Source organism: Pinus tabuliformis, chromosome 1_1 (genome assembly GCF_031772625.1).
Source record: "Pinus tabuliformis cultivar Carrire ecotype Pingquan chromosome 1_1, CPIR1, whole genome shotgun sequence".
NCBI lineage: Eukaryota > Viridiplantae > Streptophyta > Pinopsida > Pinales > Pinaceae > Pinus > Pinus tabuliformis.
In genome coordinates, this window is record NC_142297.1 from 652519576 (window position 1) to 652529843 (window position 10268).

At 37.5% G+C, this 10268-nt stretch overlaps 1 protein-coding gene and 1 pseudogene across 6 annotated transcripts; both read left to right on the forward strand.

Annotated features, from left to right (window-relative positions):
• Positions 1 to 943: 943 nt before the first annotated feature.
• LOC149215077 (common plant regulatory factor 1-like) lies at positions 944 to 7002 on the forward strand. 6 transcript variants are annotated; one of them, XM_089392507.1, is made up of 6 exons: positions 944 to 1585; positions 1834 to 1961; positions 2086 to 2244; positions 6161 to 6238; positions 6413 to 6538; positions 6634 to 7002. In XM_089392507.1, the coding sequence occupies exons 4-6, from the start codon at positions 6227 to 6229 to the stop codon at positions 6877 to 6879; spliced, it is 384 nt and encodes a 127-aa protein (XP_089248633.1). In that variant the 5' UTR covers positions 944 to 1585; positions 1834 to 1961; positions 2086 to 2244; positions 6161 to 6226; the 3' UTR covers positions 6880 to 7002. The 6 variants fall into 6 exon arrangements, with proteins under 6 accessions (XP_089248633.1, XP_089248631.1, XP_089248634.1 ...); XM_089392505.1 differs by having other exon boundaries at positions 1834 to 1911; XM_089392508.1 differs by having other exon boundaries at positions 944 to 1115; positions 1834 to 1911.
• On the forward strand, positions 1262 to 2217 carry LOC149215078 (G-box-binding factor 1 pseudogene; annotated as a pseudogene).
• Positions 7003 to 10268: the final 3266 nt, after the last annotated feature.

The following is a 10268-nucleotide window of genomic DNA, read 5'->3' on the forward strand; positions in this document are numbered from 1 at the left end:
GATACCAAGTCTGAAGCAGGACAAAACGGTTCGACCAGAGGTGTGCGAACTGGTATGGTGCCTGAAATGCAAGAGTCAGGGACATGACAAAGACCACTGCCAAGTCTTTGGGAACTACATTGTAGGAGCAGGATTAATGCCTTTAAGGATAGAAGCTCAAGCAGGACCAAGCATGGGGCCTGCACTTTGGTGTGCTATATGTCAGGTGGCAAGAAAACATGCCACGAATAATTATCATTTGTTGCAGAAGTTTGTATAGGCACCGCAACAACTATTCTGCAACTTTTATAGGTCGGTAAGGCGTGATGACTGTAATTGTAGGAGTTATGAGTTGATAATGGATAGAACTCCCACCTATAGGGTTCAAGTAAAAATGATGCCCGCTGACTAAAGCGCGGTGATGGAACGGATAGGTTTTCAGTGGTGCAGATGAGGCGCGAGCAAAGGAGGACCTAGAAGAGGTCGAGGGTAGTTGATCTACTACAATTACGGAGGACCAGAATATTATGCCTGTGATTGTACTAACTCGACACATCCGTCATGAAAGTATTGCATGCTGTTTGATCATGAAACGGAAGACTATCCTACGCTGATAGCAACGATATGCGACAAAGGGGCACTACCACCGCAACGTACTTATAACCTGCAAATGATGAGATATGAGCCATGCAAAGAGGATTTGAATGTTAATATAGTTCTCTAAAGTGGAGTCGTAACCAGAGACGACAATGGGAAGAAGCCCAGAGACAGTTCATGGGTGTGCGAAGCTCCAATGAAGGAGGTTGAGTTTGATTTGGAGCACGCATGAGAAACATTCATGGAGTAGAAGAAGAGCTTTGCTGAGGCCTCCACCCGAGGAAGCAAGGATAAGCCTAATCTGAGGATGGACCCTTCTATGTTTACGCCGTAAGGCGTTCCCCTCTGAAATCAACCTCCCAAAATGTCTTCGTGTCGTAATCGTAGCCCTTAGATCTAGTGTTAGACGATTGGAGAAAAATAAACCGTTGATTAAGAGGTTAAAGTTTTTTAGGGTTTAGAAGGTGTTGAGGGGGCGCCGGCGGACCTGCAGAGGCGGACCTGCATGCGGGTGTTGAGGGGGCGGCGGACCTGCAGAGGTAGGTAGGGGAAAGCATTGTCCAGTTCTACAAATGGTGCATTCCCACAGAGGTAGGTATTTGATTTTCACGACAATGACAGGAACCAGTGCTACTGATGCCAATACTCTAGCATATAATGCCCAGGCTGGAGAAGCTAAAGCACAATGGCTTTGGTTCCACCAGCACCTGTTCCAGGAATGTCAACAGTTAGTCTACCTACTACAAATCTAAATATTGGAATGGGCATCTATAATGTGCCTGCCCAAGGATCTGTAACTCCTGTAAAAGGAAGACGGGGAACAACTAACAGTGGTCCACAGTCAATTATAACTCGAATAAGCTAAATCTCATTTGTAGGGCTCTTTAAGTAATAGATGGTTTAATGCATAATAACAGTTTTATCTGATATGAGGGCAGCATAGTTTGATGATATAGACCAGAAGAGATTCAGAAGCAGGGAATATTTCCTGGCTGTATCTATGTAATAGGTGGGCACTCTGGTGTTTACCCCAACACATCAATTTGTCATTTCCTATTTCTTGGGAAAGTTTTCCTTTCATATTTCTGAAACTTCCGTGTGTATCCCCATTACATACAACTTAGGGTTTTGTATTTTTTTTTTGCATTCACCTACAGTGTGACCTTTTTATTGTGAATTATTTCCAATATATTGATGAGCTTTAAATATGTTGAACTAAATAAGCTTGTACATGTCCTAAACGAGCCTGTGAAACAGGATGAACGGGAATTAAAACGACAGAAGCGTAAACAATCTAATCGGGAGTCAGCTAAACGCTCTCGAATGAAGAAACAGGTATAGACTTGTTCTTAGTATTTTTATCAGAGGCTTGCAGAGATAGAGAGGTAAAATCGTGAGACATGAACAGACAAAGTCTGTTGTCATTGTTTTATGAAAGCAGTAAATACTGTTCAATTGATACCCTGTCTGCTGTGCTGTGCTGTGCTAACACCGACTTCCATGAAACAGATGGAATGCGAAGAGTTGTCTGCAAAAGTTGAGACACTGACTTCTGAGAACATGGCACTCAGAAATGAAATAAATCTTATAGCAGAGGAATCTGAAAGCTTGAAGCAGAGGAATCTTAAAGCTTGCTTCTGAGAATTTCTTGACCTGGACATTTAATGGGTAAGTATTAGACGAAAACCAATAGGGCATGGCCAACTACAAAGATTGCAGAGTTGTCAATCGTAATAGTTGACCTCTAAATATTACTATGGGCATATTTTGAATCTCGTTTGTATTCTGCATATCTATGGATGTCTCTCATTTCCTTAATGGTCTACTACTGAATAGTGAATCCTATGGATGAAGGAGTTTATTTTGGTCAGACTGCAGGTTCATGAAGCATAACCCATCTAGTGTTACTCTAAAGTGATATGATAAAACCCGCAACAAACAAAATAATAAACTTTATAAAACAGGTTTTATATGATATATCACACCAATTTCAACAATCAATGGCACTCTGGCATTACCTCCTTGGGTTGTTTAATTTTAGGATAAGTCCATCCACTCATAAGATCAATACTAGGCAACTCTAACCCTTTTGAAGCATCAAGTTGACTTAATATATCTTGAAAAGAGAGCTCCACACTTCTCAAGACCTCTTGCGTCCTGGAAGAATCATGTGCTAAAAGAGAGAGCAAGCAGCCATATTCTTCCTTTAAGTGCTTCAACTGAGCGTGTTGTTTCAACAATTTGGAAATCTGGTCATCTGCCCTTGAATGAGCTTCTCTTAACTCTTCAGTGCGTGCAGCCAGATCATCCTTGATTTTTTGTATCTCATGGTCACTTTCTGTTTCTACTGCCTTTTTTGCATTTGAAAGTGCTGAGATTTTGTTTTCTGCATCTGCTAGCTCACTCTCAAGGGAGTGCACCCTTTCAAAAACCTTATCCAACTTAGTGGCTAGTATGTTAGCTTCTCCTTTGAATTTTGTAGCTTCTTGTTCAGCAAAACCTATCTTTTGCTGTAGTTCATTCACTGATTTACCAAGCCAATCAATTTTCTTGACCGGATCCTGGTATAAAACTTCACCTGTAAAGTCAATAGTGTTTAATGTCTTCATTATACTCTGTCTTGTATTGTTGCTATCAAGTAACTTCTTCTCTAGCTCGGCACAATGACTTTTTAAGGAAAATACATCTGTTTCTAGACTTTCAAAGCGCTCCAGCTCACTTGACAACTCGCTGATTCTCTGCTTATGTTCATTAATCACAGAGTCACGTAATTGCAACTCCGTTTTTAGCTGCTCATGTTCTACTATTTTTTCATCCAGAGATTGTTTCAAATTTTCTCGTTGTTGAGCTAACCCTTTTCCTTTTTTCACTGCCATAGTCAGTTTCTCCCTTATTACTGATGACCTCTCTTCTGCCTCCTCAAGCTGTACCTGTAAAGCATCCTTTTGTTTTTTCACTGTCTCTAGCTCTTCAGCCATTATTCTATTTTGTTGTATATGACTTTCTATCTCTACTGTATGTGATGCCACTGCTAAATAGACTTCTTCTTGCTTTTTAGTCATTTCCTCAAGTTCTGTAGTTTTTGTGGTCATTGCAGCCTGAAGACCCTGAAGCTCCATCATCTTTGCATCACCACTTTCCTTGAGCTTTTCAACTTCTTCAGATAATTCATTTAGCTTTTCTATGAGTTTCTTGATACATCCTTCGAGATGCTCCCCATTATTGCAGAATAAAGATAACTCCTGTAGATCTTGATCTTTCAATGTTTCAATAACCATATCCAATAGTCTCTTCATGCAGTCTTCTGCAATTAAATTCCTATCAGCAATGCTTGATTCCACAGGGGACTCACTCATAGGTTGATCAACAAGATCATTGCATAAACTCTCTTTCCGGGATGCATCTTGAACTGCTTGCTCGTTTAGAGATTCAAATTTAGAATTAAGCTCCTCGAGGCTTTTCACATATTCCTGTTTTTCATAGTTTACTTTCAAGAGATTTTCCTCTAGGCTTTCTATTCTCCTCTTCGAGTCCTCCACTTCAAAGGCAGATAAGTCAGCAATTCTTTGAGCATTCTCAATTTCATGCTTAAAACAAGCTGCATCTTGTTGGGCCTGCGTTAGTGCTCTGCTGAGCCATTCAATCTGAAATTCTGGATCAGTATTTCGCATAGATGTTGGCATATCAACATTCTCAAGGATTTGTTCCCATCTTTGAATAAGATGGTTCCTTTCCAACAAAGTCTTCTCCAGTATATCTGACTGCTCAACTACACTACGGTATTTATTTTGTAGTTCCTCGTACTCTTCTTTTAGATCTTCAAGATGACTCTTCCCAGTTTTGTCATCATCCACACTTGTTTCAGACATAGTGTTATTTACTCCAAGAGATGATTTTGCAAGCCACTCAACTTTATCAATTATTTCTTTGGAGTGGATTGCCTCTGGCAAATTCATCTCCCCAAAGACATTTTCAATTTTCTGAAGAAGTGAGTCCTTGTTAGAAACTGATTCCCGAAAAGCACTTGCAGAATTCTGAATATCTTCTAGCTCTAATTCCAGTGCTTTAACACGCTTAGAAGCTTTCATTTCAGTTTCATGCAATGTATCATTTTTCTTCTGCAATTCCTGCAAACATTTTTCTAGCTCATTGGACTTGTCCACTAATGATTGTCTTAGTGTATTGCGTTCCTGAACCAATCCTTTTCCTTTAGCGATGGCCAGACTAAGCTTTTCTCTCACTGATGACAATTTGCTTTCTGTCTGCTCAAGCTCAGTTCTCATTTTGCTGTTATCCATGCTCATTTCTTTAAGATTCTCGTCAAATTTACATAAACGGTCCTTCAGTTCCTTAATTTCTTCTTCATGCTGAGTTTTAATTGAATTCATTACGTTTACTTCTTCATTTAACTGGTCTACTTCCTTTTCTTTGTAACTGAAGACTTCTCTGAGGAACACATCCAAAGAAAGTGTAGGTTTTTTTTCCAACAAGTTTCCATAATTAGAAGCAAGCTCAAGTAAGCATTTATGAACCAGGTTCACTTGTGAAAAAGCTACCTTATACTCCTCAATAAGAAAAAGGAGGCTTGTCTCCAGATAAGACATTCTCTCCGAGCAAGGAACAGATGCCAAAGTCTCATCTTGAATGACTTCCTCAATGGCAGCTATTAACTTCTCTATGGTAGTGTCAAACTGGTGTTTCAAGTCAGAATAAAATTCTGAAGAAGCTTTCATTAATGTTTCCTTTTCTGAAAGAGATTTTCTAAGGGCATCTACCTCCAAATGTAAGGAATCTCTTTCATTTGCATTTTGGGCTGCTTGAAAAGCCATTTTAGTGCATTTTTCATCCAGTACTGTGCACTTACCACTAATCTCTTCAAGTTGGGCACATTTCTGAGATAGCTCAACTAACTTAACATTCATATCTTGAATATCTTGGTCCTTTGAAAACAAAACAGACTCAAGTTCTCTTATAGTGGGTTCAAACTGTGATCTTTATCAACTGTTTTGTGGGATGACAACCCTTCTTTCATCTTTTCTGGTTATGCACAATCCATGAAATATGATTTGATCACACTATCATTATATTCTCATATCCATCTTGTTCTTACAAGTCCTTTGAACATAAGTGCATTTCTTAAGAAGATTTAGATAGAAGTGGTCCACAGTCAATTATAACTCGAATAAGCTAAATCTCATTTGTAGGGCTCTTTAAGTAATAGATGGTTTAATGCATAATAACAGTTTTATCTGATATGAGGGCAGCATAGTTTGATGATATAGACCAGAAGAGATTCAGAAGCAGGGAATATTTCCTGGCTGTATCTATGTAATAGGTGGGCACTCTGGTGTTTACCCCAACACATCAATTTGTCATTTCCTATTTCTTGGGAAAGTTTTCCTTTCATATTTCTGAAACTTCCGTGTGTATCCCCATTACTTACAACTTAGGGTTTTGTATTTTTTTTTTTGCATTCACCTACAGTGTGACCTTTTTATTGTGAATTATTTCCAATATATTGATGAGCTTTAAATATGTTGAACTAAATAAGCTTGTACATGTCCTAAACGAGCCTGTGAAACAGGATGAACGGGAATTAAAACGACAGAAGCATAAACAATCTAATCGGGAGTCAGCTAAACGCTCTCGAATGAAGAAACAGGTATAGACTTGTTCTTAGTATTTTTATCAGAGGCTTGCAGAGATAGAGAGGTAAAATCGTGAGACATGAACAGACAAAGTCTGTTGTCATTGTTTTATGAAAGCAGTAAATACTGTTCAATTGATACCCTGTCTGCTGTGCTGTGCTGTGCTAACAACGACTTCCATGAAACAGATGGAATGCGAAGAGTTGTCTGCAAAAGTTGAGACACTGACTTCTGAGAACATGGCACTCAGAAATGAAATAAATCTTATAGCAGAGGAATCTGAAAAGCTTGCTTCTGAGAATGAATCACTAAAGGTAACATATCTTTCGTGGTAGCGTAGACAAGTCAGTGTGGTTTATTGGCCTTAGGATATGAAACTTTTTTGACATTGTTGGATTATGTGAAACAGGTAATGTTGAGGAATTTTCAAAGAAAGGATAGAGTAGGAGATTCAGAAAGAAATGGTCCTAGAGAGACACAGTCACAGTTTATGCAGCAAGGAGGCAATGGCTATCCTCAAGTTCTATCTAAAATAAGCAATTTGAGTTCTAGCCAAAGAGATGAGCAAAGGGAGAGTGAGATGAGCGATTCAACTGGTAAATGTCATGCCGTATTGGAAGCAAATGTTCGATCTGATAGAGTGGCTGCAGGTTAAAGAGAGATCCTAGTTTGTAGGTTATGTTAGATGACAGTTTGTGTATACCAAACCGTTTTGTTTGTTTTGAGCTATCCTCATATCTCTGTAACTGCTTCACATGAACTTTCTTCTAGAGTAGGATCTAATACCCAGGAAAAAGATAATAATGAATGGCTGCTTAGAAAGTACTTCATCCAGATATACGATGATGAGCGTTCTTCTGGTAAAGGAATTGGCCCACCTTGGATTTGAATTGGGTCCAGGCATGGGAATCATCAGGTTAATTGTAACTTGCTGACCCTAGCTTTTAACTTTAGGGTCATATAATTTATGCATTGCCCCCCAAAGTTGCTGTAATATAGAATTGGGTTTGAAGGATTCTTGTACGTAAACAAGCTCCCCGTTAAAGAGTACCATGTTCCATCTGTATTCCATATTCAATGACTAGTATTTTGGATGATGCTTCTGTTATTAGTTGATAAATTTTTCATTGCCTAGTATTTTTAAATTGTGTTGTAAGAAGAGTTTTTGAACCAGTTATTTTACTAAGATTAGCTGTGCATGGATTAAGCTGTTGGAATAACGAGGGCACTCACTCAGTACTGAATGTGATTATGTTTTGAATCAATGGCTTGCTTGTATATCGTAGTTAACATCGTGTTTCATGCATTATTTGTTTAAAGCACGCAGATGCAAATGTCAATCTAGGTAGATATGTTTGAGATCATCATGTATCACCAAATATCACCAAGAATCTGCCTAACTGACATGTCTAGTATCTCGTTGAATGTACTACAAATATGTCTTGTTCTCTTTTTAAGAACATTGTAGCAACAAGAACTTCATGACAAGAGTGGGGGTGTGTGCATGAGTACTGAACAATTAGCCATAGCATTAGATCAACATTAACAAATTCATCACTATAGCAGTAAATTCAGCACTAATTATGAGTAGCTTGACAACATAATTCAGAGAGTCTTTAGAGAATTCAACAACCATAACAGCAGTTAAAATACTCTTAAATTATTGCGCTGAGCATTTTACAGCTTAGTATGATGTGTAAAGCTGTTTGTCCGTGGCCAAAATAATATTTAATATTGGCTCATAAAAAAAATTAAATAATTGTATAAATAAAAATTTAGTGTCAGCTCATAAAAAACTTTAAATAATGATATAAATAAACAATTATAAATCTATTAACCCAACACAGTTCCATCATTATTATTCACATTAGCTAATGGTATAAATAAACAATTATAAATCTATTAACCCAACACAGTTCCATTATTATTCACATTACCTAAATTCTGTTAGCTGCTCGCTTTGTGTTCTCTGTGCTCTGCACTTACAAGTAAATTCGCTACACTCGGTAGGAAAAAAACAAATATACGAACATGAAAAAACAACTGTAAAAGATCATTGAGTATGTAAATTAACAAAAGTGATTTTTATACATGCTGCTCCATGTAGAGTCAAGAGACTTCATAAATCTAAGACGATTGATTAAGGAATTGGCACTTAATCAGAAGCTCGATCATTTGAATTCTGAAATATAGTCACACTCAGACTTATGTATGTAAATTGTTCACAGTAACAAAAAGTAACGGAAAAATGTCATTCAACACTACATTGGGTATGTAAATTGTTCATAGTAACAAAAAGTAACGGAAAAATGTCATTCAACACTACACTGGGTCCAAGGGAGAGGACCCTGCTGGGTCTAAGGGAGAGGACTCGGCTAGAATTAGTGAAAAAAAAATATGGATGAAACAAAATTATATATGGATGCAAAAAAATAATATCTACCTCAATGCATGTCTCTCAAATAGCAAGGAACGAGTGAAAAAATATGGATGAAACAAAACTACACATGGATGCAAAAATGGACTACCTCAACGCATGTCTCACAAATAGCAAGGAGCTAAAGGAGTTTGTAAAAAAAGAAAACATGGATGAAACAAAACTACACATGGATGCAAAAATGGAATATCTACTTCAATGCATGTCTCACAAATAGCAAGGAGCTAAAGGAGTTTGTTATGGAGAAGTTTCTTTAAAAGGTATGGGGAAAAGAGGAGTAAAAAGAAGTACTACATTGAGGAATTCAACCCTACTTGTAATCTACAACAAAAATAGTTCAATGGAGCTAGCATTTCGTGGAGGGCAAAGGTCCTTATTGCTCAATTAAGGACCAACTCACATCAATTTCGCTGTGACACAGGGCGGTGGAAAAGGCCTAAAGAAGCTTGGGAAGAATGGGTATGTATATTTTGCACGTCTGGAGCAGTGGAATTGAAAAAACATTTCATTTTGGAATGTGATGCATTCAAAGACATCATAGAAAGTTATGAGAACATGTTCTCATAAGTTTCTTGGCATTATTTGTTTAGAGAAAATTGTTAGAAAGTTGGACCAACTCATCATCAATTTAAATTGGGAAAAAAATTGAATTACAAAAAAATAAAAAATAAATAATCTCATAAACTATTTTTAATCACACATAAACCCTAAAATATCATTTCACTTCATTAAATTTAACACAACAAAAATTTGACACAATAAAAATGAAAGATAAAACAATAATCTAATTCTCCATTATACAAGCGAAACTGTTATCGCTGTGGAAATATTCGCAGAATTCCTGTCAGAATTTCCAGGAAAATGAAGAGCGTTCTGTGTTATCTCTAATTATCGAATTCCCTCAGAAGTTTACACGTTCCTACTTATCGAATAGACCTTATGATTAAGAAACAAGTCACAAACTGACCTTATGATTAAGAAACAAGTCACAAACTGAAAGTAATAACATTAGGGGTGATTGTAGGTTTATGTTTAATAATTAAAAAAATAACTGGAAAACCTTTTTGGAAATACGAAAACAACACTCCAAGGCTAATATAATAAATAAAAATAATTTTTGTTAATGTTTTTTCATTTTTACTTATATATAATTTTTTAATTTTTACGCCGTAAGGCGTTCCCTCTGAGAAAGACATCCCTAAAATGTGACGTGTGCGATCCTGAGTCATTGATTTTGTGTGTTAGATGATTGGGGTGTTTTCTGCCGTCCGTTTAATCTGTTTTTTCATAGAAAAATAGTTTTTTTCCATGGTAATGGGCCAATGAAAGGCCAGGCCTCGCCTGCTGGCGATGAGACTCTTCTGCTGGCGATGAGACTCTTCGCAGAGACTGCCGGCTGGCGATGAGACTCTTCGCAGAGACTCTTCATGTCTTTCTTCCAGCTCTGCAACAATAGCCAATAAAAGCATCCGGGATATCATCGCTCAAAAACTTCCCATTATTTTAGCAAATCAAGGTAACGCTACAGAGAACTCCTCGCAGCAGTAGAAGACCTGGTACTCAAATCTTGGATTGTCTCCCGTGCATGTTATCTTGAAAACATAATT